The sequence below is a fragment of the Pristis pectinata genome, chromosome 19 (genome assembly GCF_009764475.1).
Source record: "Pristis pectinata isolate sPriPec2 chromosome 19, sPriPec2.1.pri, whole genome shotgun sequence".
Lineage (NCBI taxonomy): Eukaryota > Metazoa > Chordata > Chondrichthyes > Rhinopristiformes > Pristidae > Pristis > Pristis pectinata.
Genome location: NC_067423.1, coordinates 29,095,538 through 29,111,970, shown reverse-complemented (window position 1 = coordinate 29,111,970; position 16,433 = coordinate 29,095,538). Strand labels below are relative to the sequence as shown.

The 16,433-nt window shown below is 38.7% G+C and overlaps 2 protein-coding genes across 3 annotated transcripts in view; one reads left to right on the top strand and one right to left on the bottom strand.

Annotated features, from left to right (window-relative positions):
- Nucleotides 1-11,273, bottom strand: part of cog5 (component of oligomeric golgi complex 5) — a 93,261-nt gene extending 81,988 nt beyond the window's left edge. For both annotated transcript variants that reach the window (XM_052034057.1, XM_052034058.1), the window contains exons 1-4: nt 11,149-11,273; nt 6,288-6,427; nt 4,100-4,157; nt 235-289 (exon numbers count right to left, since the gene is read on the bottom strand). In XM_052034057.1, coding sequence (XP_051890017.1) covers nt 235-289; nt 4,100-4,157; nt 6,288-6,427; nt 11,149-11,206 — 311 coding nt within the window. In that variant the 5' untranslated portion in view covers nt 11,207-11,273. The remainder of the gene's footprint in view (nt 1-234; nt 290-4,099; nt 4,158-6,287; nt 6,428-11,148) is intronic.
- A 109-nt stretch (nt 11,274-11,382) lies between these two features.
- dus4l (dihydrouridine synthase 4-like (S. cerevisiae)) overlaps nt 11,383-16,433 on the top strand; it is a 56,532-nt gene continuing 51,481 nt past the window's right edge. Inside the window, 3 exon segments of the mRNA XM_052033393.1 lie at nt 11,383-11,698; nt 11,809-11,930; nt 13,724-13,841. Of these exon segments, the coding sequence (XP_051889353.1) occupies nt 11,589-11,698; nt 11,809-11,930; nt 13,724-13,841 (350 nt within the window). The 5' untranslated portion in view covers nt 11,383-11,588.

Below are 16,433 nucleotides of genomic sequence, written 5' to 3'. Positions count from 1 at the left end.
GTGCATGATTAGATATTAGCTTACATTACGTAATATGTCCATTCATTTTTTCCAATACCAAAATAAGCCAAAGCTCTATACTTTTTTTTTGAGATAAAAGAATTAGGGCGCGTGATACAATGTCTGTATAATCATGCTAGGTAACAGAAGCAGCAATACACAAATCATTTCTGGTACCATAATTTCACATACGTACTTCATTATCATGATAACAATATTATACTTCCACTATACCTGTCAACAGTGCACTGAAGAGCAGAAATCCGGGTCTGCATCATCTGAAGAACTCCTAAGATGTACAAGAGGCAACTTATTAAAAAGATATAAACCTACAAAACATTTACATTAATTCACAAGATAATTCATTTTAAGTTGTGAACTATTACTTTGCAGAAAGAGGAGCTCTTAAATCATTTAACTGAGCATGGATGGTTTGTACCCAAACTACATGTACCATCTTCTGGTAGGTATGCCAACCAAAATGTTGTCAATAGAAATCTTAAAAATTTCTACTGACCCAGTATTCTGGGCTGAGTTCACTCCTAAGTGACCTAACTTTAAACCACAGTCTGGTTTGCCACAATAGATGAAATAGTTTCTTGATCACCATTCCATCAAATCCCTTTATTTTTCTTTACAATATTTTTATTTACAATATTTTTATTAAATCCACGGAAAACAAATACAGAGAACATGCATCAAAAAAAAGGGTAAAAATACTACTGAATACATTGTGTTAAATTATACTTAGGATCACAATACTCTAAATTAATAATCATATGTGATAGTAAATAAAGAAAAAATTGGAATATTTTATTATTAAAAAAAATCTACTCCCACTACCAAAAACTGAAGCTGTTTGATAAATAAAACAAGGAAAAACCCTTCAAACGTAACAACGTCAGCCAATGTCTGTATTTTAGTCACCAAATCAAAGGTTTTGAAAATAATTCGAAAAAGGTCCCCACAGGGTTTGAAAGTCTTCAATTCAAGAATTGAACAACAGATCTTCTCTAGATTCAGGTATGACATAACATCCTGTAACCATTGAGCATGAGTAGGCGGAGTAACTTCCTTCCATTTAAGCAACACAGCCCTCCTGGCTATAACAGAAATAAAAGCCAGAACGTGTAGATCAGAAGCCTTCAAAGTTATATCTTTTTCTCCAACAATCCCAAATAATGCAGTCAAAGGATTATGTTTAAAATTTATTTTAAAAAGTACAGAAAAAGTTTGAAACACCTCTGTCCAATATTTTTTAAGATTCTGACACGTCCAGAACATGTGAATTAAAGAAGCCTCTCCATTATTGCATTTGTCACAGTAAGGAGATATATCGGAACAAAAACAGGATAGTCTATCTTTAGACAAGTGAGCTCTATGGACCACTTTAAATTGAAGGAGGGAATGATGGGTGCATAATGACGAAGTATTAACCAATTTAAAAATTTCATTCCAAGTTTCCTCAGAAATTGACATCCGCAAATCTTGTTCCCAAGCGTTTTTAATTTTCTCTAGTGGAACCTTACTCATTCCTAATAACCTGTCATAAATATTACATATTGAGCCATCGTGAAAAGACTACATCTAATAAATTTTTATCAGGACTCATAGGAAAAGAATGTAGCTGAGACCGAAGAAAATCTCTAATTTGTAAATATCGGAAAAAATGAATTTTTTAAAAATAATCTAATTTTATTTTTCCACCTTCTAAACTCAAAAGGAAATAGAAATCAATTTTACATTGCTTATCTTTAATAACTCTTTAAAACATAGCATCATTCTAGTAAATCTGCATTGTATCTAACTGGTGGTTGGTGCCCAGAATTGAAGGGCAATCCAAATGTTTTGTAACCAAAGTTCTATATGCAAATTCTTACAGCCTTGAGATGAAGACAAACACATTCCCATTAACCGTTTTACCTGTGCGTATGCTTCCAACCCTCACATCACATAAATGCAATCAATTAGCACCCACATCATTTCAAATCTCTCACCATTAATAAATATTCCGATTTGTCCTTGTTCAAGCAAATAGCTTCATACACTCACCTTTGATTTAGTTTGAAGGAAGCTCTAAACAAATTTATCCATTGTGGACATGAATTTTTAAGCAATCAGTAATCAAATGCACAAATCAAAAATCACTGAAGCAAACAATTTGACACAACATGCTCATTCTGCCTGCAACACCCTATTCCTTCCTATACTCTTTAGCAAGTCTATTTGTCCAAGAAACTAAAAGTAATCCCCAAATCAAATAATTTATGAACTCTCAGAATAATGTACAACCTGAGACTATTAACTATATAGTGTTGTGACTCCCATTTCAAAAAACTTACTCTGCATTTTTCTATGCTATATGCTTGACCCAAATGCAAATTACACAATGGTAAAACATGTTCTGTAATCCATTCCACTGAACTTGTTTGTAATTTTTGACAAGTCATTTATGAAACAAAAATAATTTAAGATTTGTGAAAACCATTTTCAAAAAAATGAATAGACAACCATGGAATGGCTTTTAATTTATCGGATTTTATTTTGCTTTATGTTTAACTTTGAGATGTAAGAGAAGGAAGATCACATCCTGTAATACAAAAGACAGATGCTTGCATCCAGTAATTTTTGTACATCCATATTATCTTTAAATTTCTAAGGTTTTTGGAAAAATACAGCAGGACAATTTCAATTTGTGGGCAGCCACAAGCAAAACTAAAAACAAGGACTTCAATGATAGGTCAAGAAGAATCTTGCAATCATTGCCTTTCAATTAGTTTTTAGAAGCAATTCGAAAATATTCCTTTACTTAAAAATGAAATGGATGTTAACTAATAAGAAAAAGACACAAAATAGACATAGCTATGGAAAGCTCCTGAGCAAATCCATTTAAAGATAATTTGTTCAATCTTCTGCCATTTTCTTAAATGATTCTAAGAACACAACACAAAATTATTTTCCGTTATAAAATTAACTGGAGCTTATGAGTACCAATGGAAACTATTTTTCAGCTCTGTTACCTCACATGATCAAAGAAATATCTGGAAATTAGGCATTTCAACTGAATGTGCGTCAGGTGCACTTCAATTGCAGTTTTGATTTTAAAAAGGTCATTGCATGAAAAATAAACTGGACAAACCAAGTATTCCAAGATTGCCATCTTCACAAGCAATTGTGTCAAACTTTGGAGTTCTACCAACAGGCAATTATTTAGTCACTTTTCCATTTATTAGTTTCCTTCACTAGTCCCATTTAGGAAGGATGGCCTCATTATTCTGACATGTGCTTTACTGGCAGTCTGCACTGTGCAAGCTAACTATTGCAGAGCCGGTTTACCTGAAGGATCCAAGCCAAACTGGTCAGTGGTTAGGATTAATAGACTAGATACCCTGTTTAGGCATCTTCCTCCACAAGACATATACGTGAAAATTGAAGTGCTTGGAACTTGTTTTAATACTGTATGCATCTTACAGTGGGTGTATTGCCAATTCTGATAGGAGGCATTTTTCAGTTTGCTTAATTAACAGTATGATGTCACATAGTATAACATCTATGCACACTACTAAATTTACCTTAGAGTTGGCAAGTCCAGTGGAGTTGATATTTTATTTATGGTGGAGCCCCATTCAACAGCCAACAACCCAATTCCTACACTGCCTCTTCACCACAGACTCTTAAACCCCATTAATTTCAAAGCACCCAATTCCTCAGAACTCCCACAGATCTCTCCTTTTCATTGTTGGCTTTTGCATCACAGAGTCATCTTGAACAGGATCTACAACAGCAAAGGAAGCCCTCTATCCCTGCAATATAGCTGCACAAGCAATCAATCCCTGCCACCAAGAATTCTTTCTTCCACCCACTGCCACGCCACAGGGCAATTATCTGCATATCTGATGTTTTGAGTGGTAAACAGACATGGTTCTTGAAGGCTGTGAACAATTTGCATTAGTTTCAAGGGATAGTTTGCTCATATTTGTAATACAGACTATCTGGGATTGCAGATATCTTGTTGGGGTGTGGGGAAGGACAGAATCGTGGATCTGGCTTGCACACCTCTCATTGTATTGCAAAGGTTTTTTTTGAAAAAAACACCTACCTTCTAGTGACTCTATGCCAGTGGCCTGAGCCAGCAAGTTTTCATGTCTTGCAACAACCTGCAAAATCACATCAATCCCATCAAATATGTTATGCATCAATTAACATGGTACCTTACCCAAAAATATATTCTATACTAAAGTTAAATTTAAATTAGCAACCTACTTCAGACCAGCCTATGGCAAAAAATTTAAACTGGGACATTAATCAGTAATTTTGAGGTCCGAGATCACAAATACGTCATTGGAACAATTTTTTTGTTAAAAGCAATCTATATCTAACCATTCTCTGTACTTATCTTTCACATTGGCACTGGTCACAGGAAATTAAAAATTAGTCATTTTCAAGCAACAACATTCCTCCTCTTCATTCGTATAGAAATCCATCAGAATATTTTGAAACACTTCATCACTAGTTTGTTCAAATTATCACTAAAATATTGATGCACAGAGGAAAAAAATTTTAATTCTCCCAAATGTTCTCTTACCTGCCTCAACAGCCCCTCCTTCCATAATCAGAATTCACCCATAATTTAGTGGATTCTTTTGTGCAGTCATCTTCATCTTAAAAACATTCATGATATCATTCCCATCCAAAATATTCCGGCAAACCAATTCTCCATCAACCCAACAACAATCTGATACACAAGCTCCAGAAGAGATGTCTCCTTCATCAACCTCAACAGGGTTTAAAGCCATTCAAGCCATTGTGGTCATAGCACCATGCCAGGTAACCAGGAAGAAATATTAGGCCAGATTTTGAGGTCAGAAGCAAGACACCACACCTCAAGCTAAAACCATAAAAAAAGTTGAAAGAAATGTTGGCAGCCAGCTTTTTGATTTTCAAAAATCATTAAAAATATTCAAACTACTAACAACTAAAATGATTTTAAAATAAGTATTAACAAATCCTTTAAAAAGTTTTTAAAAATAAGCAAAAACAAAACAATTTTTAAAAATGTAAAATTAATCAATACTTATTTTGATCCCTAGCAGCTTTTCCTCTCCTGGTAAACAAATGGAGGTGTTCCTACACCGGGACTAACCTGGTACAGATTGTTTAGCAGGTTCCCCTGTCAAATTACTGGGAAATTGTCATGACCACACACTCCATGGAGAGTACAGACAGCATATGCTGTTGAACAGTTGCCAGCAATTTCAGAACTTCTACATTCAAAGTAATGATGAACTTGGTGGCACTTAGGCAGGAAATGCCAGTAATTGGCAATGTAGCTGCTGGCTTTCCCACAAAAACAAGGCCAATTTCATTTTAAGAAACCCATAATAGGAGAATGGATATATTATTCATCTGCTTCAAGATAAAGATACAGAAGAATTATTACAGCAGTTCTATTTCTCATCTTGGTTGTGCTTTCTTTTGGATTAGAAGGGAATAGAAATCCCCATTTAATCTAAAAGATTTAAACCACAGCCAACCAGAAAGTTGCAATAAGGAGACTGCTTTGGTGCATTATTCCCTCAAATGCTTGATAACTAGTTAGTATTCAATTCAAAATAAAAATAACATAAAATTGTATTTTACTTTAAGAAAAGCATCTTTATCATAGCCATCCATAAAAAAAAGGATTCTTATGATTAGGATTCAAATTCCGACTTCTTCGTGCGGCCAAAGACACTACCAGGTTAAAAGACTGTTCCTGCACTTCTGTTACCTGGCATCCAGTGCAGAATACTTTCACTTTCCCCTTTGCAAATGAACAATTAGCTTGATTAGAACTATAATAATTTCCTGATAAAAGGAACCTCTTCTAAGTATGTGAGATGAAACACCATTACGTTCTGTTCAAAATACTACTTCCATGATTATCCTTAAGCTGAAGTAAAGGAGAAAATTCATACAACAGAAAGCACAATCCTTATCCAAACATGTGATAAAATAACATAACTACATAATAAAGCAATCCTCAAACAAAGTACTCCAGTGACATGGATGGCAGTGACAATGGCCCTTTCTTTATTTACATGCTTTGACCAGCATGCTGGCGATACTTAGTCTGAAGGGTAACCATCTTTGCTGTGAATAGCTATCACTGTTTCATATATGATCCATGTTAGGTTGGACATGCTAGCCAAGGCAACAATTTCAAAATCTTTGTTAGGATAACTTGGAAGCACCTTTGTTGTTTCTTAGATCTTACACCTTTATAATAATAAAAAAAAAGTTTGTACCTGCACATGAAGCTCTTTATCTAATTGACTGATTCCTTGAGCAAGTTTTGCCAACTGCTCAACGATCACTGCTTGATGAATTGATTGAGCTGTGTAGGTCTTGACATCAAATTCTTCTTTCAAGAAGTCTGCATAGCATTCTAAAAAAATAATTAGAGCAATGTTTTCTTTCATCACCAATAAATTAGAACTCCATTGGTATTATTACAACCCACCCCTCATCAATTTCGTCATACTTCTTCCTTACTGGGAAATATACTTTCACAAAATACAACATTATTTACTCAGTAATCAATAAGTTTTTTTTAATAAAGACAATAATTATTTGGCCCCTTAAGCCTGCTCCAACATTTAATGAGATCATGGCGAATCCAACTTTCTTGTCCAATTCCAACTGTCTCATCATAACCCTCGATTCCTGTTCCAAATATCTTACCATTGAATATATCCACAATTTTCTGAAACAAGGAATTCCAAAGACTCACAATTTCACTTTGAGAAGAAATTCTTCCTCATTTCAGAATTAAATTCTCCCTTATACTGAGATGTCATCAAGTCCTAGACTCTCTCAAGGGGGAACATCCTCCCAACATAAACCCTCCTAAGCTCCCTAAAAATTTTACACGTTTCAATAAGACTGCCCTTCGTTCTTCTTAATTCCAGACAGCACAGACCCAGCCTGTTCAAACTTTCCTCAAAAGATGATCCCTCTATACCCTGTGAGCCTTTTCTGAAGTGTCTTTAAAGAAAATGCATCTTTATTAAAAAGGGGGACCAAAGCTGCTTCACAACAACCTAGAGGTGATCTCAGATGTGCCTTCCCTATTGTTAGCCTTCAAGTCCTTGAAATAAAGGCAAGTATTTGATTAGGCTTCCCAATTACCTGCTGTACTTGTATCCTAGTTTCCATTGTTTCATTAATGAGAAACCTAATTATACCGTTTAGTGCTATTCTGCAGAGCTCCAATTCATTAATGCACTCTTGGTCTTGCAATTCAAACACTAAGAGGTAGATAGTCTACTTTAATTTAAAAAAGACATCTATTTGGACTGCAATTGCTGCACTGGGAACCTGGTACAAATCTCTGCCCTCCCCACCGCAATGCTGGGAATCTGGGTCTGTGTAAACTCCCCTACCCTTCCTGCTGCTGCACATTGTTGCGTCAGGAAGCTGGGTATCAGGAACTTGCAGCGCCAACATCAATGAATTGCTTCGTGGTGCAGAGAGCCTGCCAGCGAGTGCTGGTGTTGGTCAGGCTGGGATAAGAGGTGCAGCAGCTGAGATCTAAGATTTTGGACTCGGGGCTACATCCTGAATGGCACAGTAAGTGCCAGTCATTGCTGGGGACAGGCAGTAGGTGCCCCATGTGTTGATTGACCTTCCAAATCCTACAGTCTATCACTACTTTTGTTAAATGTGATGGAATTTGCTGCCTGCCCTCTGTTTGGCTGCACAGTTCTCCCCAACCCAGAGATTTCTCTAATGGTGACAAACTCCAATCTATGGGCTGGGAAGAGCTCGGCAACCAAACAAAAAGGGGGAAAACAGCAGCTTCCATCACATCCAACAAGAGGCAATGAGAAACTAGGATCTGGGCAGTCTGCAACACATTAGCTATTGTTATTCCCCAACATGGGAAGCACACACCATGCCAACCAAGGTGCAGTTCTGAGCTCCACATTTCAGTTCCAAGAGACCACATCACTCGCCCTCACCCACCCAACACCAGCCTCACAGACAGCCTCTCTGCAGAGCTATAGGGCAAAGCATTCTCAGCGCAGCAATGTGGATTTCATATGCTCATGCCTGGTTCCTGGTACAGTAGCACTCTCAGTTACACATCTCTGTATAAAATGCTATCATGATCCTTTTTTTGCCTCAATTCCATTAGTGTTCTCACTTCCCAGAATGCATCATGCATACTAAGGAACCAATACGTACTCCATTTGCCAACTTTTTGTCCACTCAACTCATCAATATTTCTCTTTAAACTGTTTGTATCCTCCTCTCAGCTTGCCTTTCCATATCTATGTTTGCATTATCTACATTTTTGACCACAGTAAATTTGCTTCTTTCCTCCAAGTCATCAATACATATTTTGAAAACAGCTGAATTCCCAGCACTGATCCCTGTGGACACATTGGTTACAGGTTGCAGACACAAGAGATTGCAGATGCTGAAATTCAGAGCAACAAACAATCCGCTGGAGGAACTCACCCGGGTCGAGCTGCAAATGTGGGTAGGAAAGAAACTGTTGACGTTTGGATTGAAATCCTGCATCAGTACTGAGAGTGGAGAGGGGAAAGGGGACTGGTGAGACAGGAGGGAGTGGAACCTGTGGCAAGTGGTAGGAAGGAGAAGATGTTCCCAGTGATGGGATCTCATTGCAGCTGGCAGAAATGACAAATGACGATATGCCGGATGCGGAGGCTTGGTAGGGTGAAAGGAAAGGACTGGGGAACTCTACTTCTGTCTGGAAGAAGGTGGGGTGAAAGAAGAAGTATGAGAAACAGAGGAGATGCGAGAGCAGGCTCCATCAACCACAAGAGAAGGGAAACCACACTTCCTGAAAAAGGACATTTCAAATGTCCTGGAAGGCCTCATCTTGACAGCAGATGCAGCAGGGACAGAGAAACTGGGAGAAAGGGATGGCATCCTTACAAGAGGGTGGGAAGATGTGTAGTCTAAGCAGCTGTGGGAGTTAGTCGGTTTATAGTAAATATCAGTAGATAGTTTGTCTCCTGAGATGGAGACAGAAAGGATTTTGAAAGTGGAAAGAAGTGTCCAGAAATGGTCATGTGAATTTGAGAGCAGGGTGGAAGCTTCTGGCAAAGGTGATAAAATTGATGAATTCTGTGTGGGTGCAGGAAGCAGCACCAATGCAGTCGAGAGAAAACACAAAGAAACTTCAATGATATTTCGGTCTCTGGATGGTGGGAAAGGAAGAGGTGAAAGGACAAGGTGCCACGAGAAGAGGAGTGGTTGGGGGAGACGGATGAGTGGATCAGGGAGTTGTGAAGAAAAGAGACCCTTCAGAATTGAAAAGGGCAAGGAAGAGGAAATGCGTCGTGTGGAATTTTGTTGAAGGTGATGGAAATTGTGAAGGATGATCCATTGAATGTGGAGATTGGTGAGGTGGAAAGTGAGGACCAGGAAATTTCTATCCTTGCTCTGTCCGGGAGGAGGGGTGAGAACAGAGGGTGTGGGAAATTAAACCCTCTCAGTGAAACCGTGATTCACTTATTCCATCTAATGTACTATATTCAGTGCTCACAATGTGGTCTCCTCTACATTAGGGAAATCAAATACAAACTGGATGACAATTTTATGGAGCACCTAAACTCAGCACCTAAGGGTGATCTTGAGATTCTAACTTCCAACCCCTTTAATTCTTAACCTCACTCTTAACAGTCTACCAGTGGCACTATCATAACAATGAAGGACATAGAACAGTACAGCACAGGAACAAGCCCTTTGGCCACCATGTTGTGCCAAACTAATTAAACTAGTAATTAGATGCCAAACTAAACTAATCCCTTCTGCCTTCACAAAGACCATATCCCTCCATTCTCTGCACATTCATGTGCCAATCTAAGAGGCTCTTAAAACAACTCTATTGTATTTGCTTCCACCACCACTCCTGGCAGCACATTCCAGGCACCCACCACTCTGTGTAAAAAAACTTGCCCCACACATCTCTTTTAAACTTACCCCCTCTCACCTTACATGCAAGCTAGTGTCTGAAATGCATGTGTTTTGATACATTGTAGTCTTCTGGACTCAACATTAAATTCAACAGTTGCAGGAAACTCACTTTGTTTGCATTTGAACTGATCATACTAGGTCATCTACTTGTAATACTGGCTGCTTTTCTGACTTGCAGGGCATTTCCTACAGATCTGCATTTCAGTTTTTACATGTCCCTTTGTTTTCTATCTTCCCTCATTAACCTATCAACAAGTTATTTCAGCAACAGTTTACCCCCACAGCAAATCTGACTCATCCCATCAGATATATTCCTTTTCCCCTATCTGTTCCTTCCCAATCTCTTTGGCAATTTAAAATTAACTTGTTTTCTACCAATTCTGACAAAAGGTCTTTAATCTGAAACATCAACTTGTTTTTCTTTCCACAGATGCTGCCTGTGACCTGCTGTGTATTTCCCAGAACTCCTGTTTATATTTTGGATTTCCAACATCTGCAGCATTTTGATTTTCACAGATCATAATCTCCCTATTCCAGATGAAACACAAAACATAAAATTAACTATTGCAAACACCACTAGCTTTATAGATTCGTTTGGTTAGTACCTTCAAATTATCAAACTTTAAAATGTGAGTTTATTTCTACCGTACATACTTGCGTTTTATTATAGACGTTATTCTTAGTTCTCTAAGTTTTGTTTTGCTTTACACTAGATGCAATATCGCTAAAGCAATAAAGTGACAGCTCTCAGGATGGATTTCTCCCCAACGCAGTACCTGTCAGCGTTGAATATCTAATAGATGTTAAAATGCTCATAGTGAAAGGTAGCCTCTACAATATATCTTAACTCCAGCAGAGACAAATACCACACCGTATGTGCAAATACAAATTCAATTTATTTACACATACTACTTGACCCAGCTGCCATTCATAGCATCAAAATCAATGGACACAAAATATGTCAAAAACACTGGAGTTGACCCTTCTGGAATGATGGATCGAAAACCAGGCTTGTATGGTGAACTTCTTGTTAAACTGATTTACTAAAATAGTTCTGTTCCCTCACAATTCTCGCTACCCCAACTGCCAAAGCTGTCTTTCATTAGCGGCTGTGAATGGATGCCGCGCAATCACTCTCGACCACCGGCCCCTTACCATCCAGAAGCAGCGCTTTCACAGAGTCCTGCACCAGAGCGGCTCCATCACCGTCCATGTTGGCCAACGCGCCCACTGCCGCTCGCGCTCAGCATGCTGGGGCTTGTGACGCAGGCAGAGCCGCAGCCGAACGGCGACCGTTAACGGTCCGACGTGGAGGAGCGGGGGGGGGGGGGGGGGGCGCGGCGCGGGGGACGGGGCAGGGGGGAGGGTGCTCGCGTCGTCGTCGGCCAATCACAAACCAGTTGGCAATAAGACGGCGGGTAGGTGCTTGGCTCCTGACAACCCACCGGAGGTCAGGGGTCAGAGGTCAGAGGGTAAGGCCGCTTGTGGCTGGTCGCTGGTGGAGGGAAGAAGCCACGAAGAAGGTGGGAGGTTTCTCCACACACGGTTCTCCCCAAGCACAGCTGAGGTTGCGCTGCGTGGTGCGAGGAGTTTCCATGAACGGGGATTATTTACCCACCCAGTCGTTGCAGCGAAGATGCCTCGTCGATTTGTTTCAGCCTGGCCACGTTGTAAAGATTTGTGCTCCCATGGTGCGATACTCAAAGTGAGTGATGGCGATGCTCCACTAATCTTGTGGCACAGTGTTTTATGACGATGCGTTTTCGTTGCTGATAGGAAATCCTTAAAACCGTTTCCTGCAATTTGCACCTTTAGGTTGGCATTTCGCTCTCTCGTCAGGAGATATGACTGTGAACTGTGTTTTACACCAATGATCATTGCTTCTGCTTTCTTGAAGTCCAGCAAGGCGAGGGACAGCGAATTCACGACAAATTTTGGTGTGTGTATTTCTGAATTCCATCAGTGTTATGTGTTTATTGGTGAATATCGCTTTTGTCTTCTAAGACTTGAATTTGTTTAGTACCGTTTATGACCTTTGTCATCCCTACGCGTTTTACAAACAGTAAAACCAAGTTCAGCCACTCTTATAATGTGGGGATCAAGACGGCCAATTTGCACAGACGAATACTTGCAATGTGATTCGACTAGATTATTGTTTTACTGATGTCGATTGAACTCTTCTTTCTTCTAAGAAATTGCATTGATTTCTTTTATGTTTGGACCTCCAGTCTAACACACAGCTGCCCAGTGGTGAGACCCTGAGAGTATGTCGGGCTGTAAATGACACGTTGAGGTGGCCTTGCTCCACAAAAGTCCTTGAAAGCTTCGATGGCTACTAAAAATGTGTCCCCAACGTTACCACGTGTTAAAGTTGTCACACTTTTTTCTACCGTCAGAGGTTCAGTTAAACATTTATGAATTTTTAAAATATTAATATTACTTTGAAAGATTAAAGTCACTTAAATAACTTGAAATGTTTCTTAATCGTTATTGTTCTTAACACTTGGCACAAGATCTGGGAGATAATTCTCCAGTGTAAATGCTGGGGAATCTCAGCAAGATTGGGGACTTCTGCAACAAAACTTATTGACGGGTACAGTACCATTTATCAATTGGTATGCTTGAAGGTCACTATTGGGAGTTTATTGCATAATGTGGATTTGTTTCCATTTACAGAGCAAATGTATTTTAGAGGTCCCATATTTTGGATGAGGAAATATAAACTGAGACCCTCCCTCCTAGGAGATGGAGATGGAATAGATCTTGTGCCACAATTTAAAGAAGAACTAAGGAGATTCCCAGTGTCTAGTTAGGTTATTTCTCAACCAACATCACTAAATTGAACTAACTTTTTTTTCAGTGTTGTTTTTTTAAATTCTGTTATGGAAATCGGTTGCTGCATTTGCCTGTTTATAACAAAGGCTACAATTGAAAGTGATTTGATGGCTGTAGGATGTTGTGGATAAGCCCTATAGATTTTATAAATTAAAACTGTTTACTATTTTTCTATATGACAAATACTGGTTGCAGATTGACTTGTACATAGGCTGCAATATGAAAGGTACTTTATTGTTGAGGTTTATGGACATGAGAATTAATAGGTTTACAGTGATTTATTGCAGGTGAGGATATTTACATTTGGTGCAGAGGATAGGCAGCTGTAATTTAAAAGCACATTGGAAGGGTTCTGCATCTTTTCTGTCTCCTCAGACCAGACAAAAATCTTTTTTCTCTCTCTTCCTTTCCCCCGGGGGCCCCCCCCCCCCCCCACCAGCCACTGCCTTGCATCCAGTAGTTAATGCTTTGGTTTGCTTTGATAACTAAGGCCTTTATCATTTCATTAGATCTTAAGTCTGCCTCATGCATCCTACCAGGAGAACCAGCAAGATATGACAAGGATTTGCCACTCCATTCTCCTTCAATGAGTACCTTGCTGAATGGCAACCAAATATTTATAGTCTCTCATTTTTGCTTGATGGAATCTTGAGTGGGCTAAACCCTTGCAATTCTGACATCTAATAGGAAAGTTCCTCAAGGAAGTATTGATTTTATTCTGTTTGGTTAATACACTGGATGCATTTGTGATTCAAATAATGCCTTGACAATAAGTCCTTTGTGTTTATCAAACTGGCTGTATTCTAGCAAGAAGTTGCTCAGTGTATGTTACCAACTGAAGGTGAGAAAAATACTTGAACTCTACTGCAGCAAATCTTGCATTCTATTTCCTCAGGTGATCGTCCACTGGTTGTGCAGTTTGCTGCTAATTGTTCACAAGATTTAGCTGATGCTGCTCGCATAGTTTCCCCATTTGTAGATGGTGTTGACTTGAACTGTGGTTGTCCACAAAGGTAAGTTAAATTTAAGAGTAATAATTTTGTTGCACTTTGTTCAAGATTGAGTAAGAAGGTGGCAAATGCTGTATAACATAAGCAATTGTAAGGTTAGTTGATTTGGAAGAAAGAATAGACTTAAAGGGCATAAGGCCTACTGCTGCTCCTATTTTTCTATGTTTCTGCGAATCAATTTTTATCTATGATGTCACAAACCAGCAACAAAAGAAACACACTGAGCATGATTCAGTGTTAAAAACTATTTTATTAATCACTACTTATGATAATACGTAAAATAAAAGTTAAAAAAAAAATGTTAGTATGTTAGAATTCAAGAATGTTAAACCTCGAACGTTAACCCCAAAACTAAACTCTTCGTGTGTGTGTGTGACAAAGTCCAAAACTCCCAGTTCCTGAATGGTTCTTAAAGTTCAGTTCCGCAAGCCATAAGGTGAAACATGAGCAAGGGCTTCTTCAACAACCACCGTTGTCTGAAGATAAGATGTAGATGTAGAAAAACATAGAGAGAGTACATACGAAATCCAAATGTTCCACGATGGAACCCAAACGACACTTCAGTGTTTACTCGGTAGTGACTTCCTCACCCCGAAAAGCATCCGAACCGTGGTCGTCCACACACAAATACCTGTTTCCTTCTACAGGTTAGCAACAAAGTGAACTCCACCGGATTACTTCCAACTTCCATACATGGATTTCAGTGGCAAACACAGTTATTGTTTCTCATCCATCGATAGAGAAAACAAGCAGGCTGGTGTCTCTCTCCCTTCTCTCTCTCTCTTCTTCTTCTTCTTCAACAACGTCATTACGTCCTTTATCTTCTATTGACGTAAGCACGCCCCACACACACATACACACACACTCTCTATCTTAAAGGGACTTTCACTGAGTCCATAACACCTCCCACCTAAAAAAAAATTTTCCCAAGAAAATTTTAACCGCGCATAGTTAGTAATTTTAATAATTATCATGCTACACAACTACAGACTATCAGATTAGTACAGATACATGTTTCCCATTTAACATCGGGAAAGACAATCAGCAATCACATTATCTTTGCCTTTAATGTGAGTTATCATGAGATCAAACTCTTGCAAAATTAAACTCCAGTTTAACAGCCTTCTGTTCTTGTTTTTGACTCGGCTCAGAAACACCAATGGGTTATGATCTGTATACACAGTCAATGGTTTCTGAGCGGTGCAAACATATACATTGAAATGTTGCAAGGCTAAAACAAGCGACAGTAATTCTTTCTCTATGGTGGAATAATTCTTTTGATGCTCATTAAATTTCTTTGAAAAGTAAGCTACAGGATGGTCAATATCATCAAGGTCACCCTTCTGCAACAACACAGCTCCTGCAGCTTCATCACTGGCATCTACTGCTAATGAAAATGGCTTTTCAAAGTCAGGTGTTCTGAGCACAGGATGATAGCATAAAATGGCTTTCAGCTTCTTAAATGCTTCTTGACAAGAATCTGTCCAAACAAACTTTACTCCCTTCTTCTGAAGATTAGTTAGGGGAAGAGCAATATCAGCAAAATTTTTACAAAATTTTCGGTAATATCCAACCATTCCCAAAAATCTTCTAACAGTCCTCGTACCTGTGGGAATAGGGAACTCAGATATTGCTTGAACTTTTGCCTGAACAGGAGCTTGCTTGCCTTGACCTACAACATAACCAAGATACGTCACAGTGGCATGGCCAAATTCACTTTTAGCCAAGTTAACTGTAAGGTTAGCCTTGGAAAGTCTTTCAAACAACCTTTCTAACGCAGAGATGTGATCTTCCCAAGTATCATTCCCAGTCACTAAGTCGTCAATGTAGGCATCTGTATGTTTTAACCCATGAATCACTGAATTAATCATTCTTTGAAATGTTGCCGGAGCATTTTTCATTCCAAATGGCAAAACATTGTATTCATACAATCCAGAAGGGGTTACAAAGGCTGAAATCTCCCTTCCTCTATCTGTTAATGGAACACACCAGTACCCTTTTAATAGGTCAATCTTTGTAAGAAATTTTGCCTTTCCCACTCTGTCTATGCAATCATCCACCCTAGGAATAGGGTAAGCATCTGACTTTGTTACAGCATTCACTTTCCTGTAATCTGTGCAAAATCTAACAGTTCCATCAGGTTTAGGTACAATAACACAGGGCGAACTCCAATTTGAAGTAGAATGTCTAATAATATCATTTTCCAACATGTATTTTATTTCCTGATCAACAAGTTTACTTTTTTCCACATTCATTCGATATGGGTGTTGTTTGATTGGTTTTGCATCCCCAACATCAACATCATGGGTAATTATCGATGTTCTGTTTGGAACATCTGGGAACAGATTTTTAAATTTTAAAATTAATTCTCTCATCTGTTGTTTTTGTGAAACTTGTAAATGGTCCAACTTCGTTTCAAGGTTCTCCAGGATATTTTGGTTTTTTAGTTTCGATGGAACAATATTTGGTCTAAATTGGCCTTCCTCAACATCAACATCAGGCATTCTAGAAACAACCTTTTCACCATCCACCAAGGCCACAACTGAATCCCTCTCATAATAAGGTTTTAGCATGTTTACATGACAGAGTTGTGTT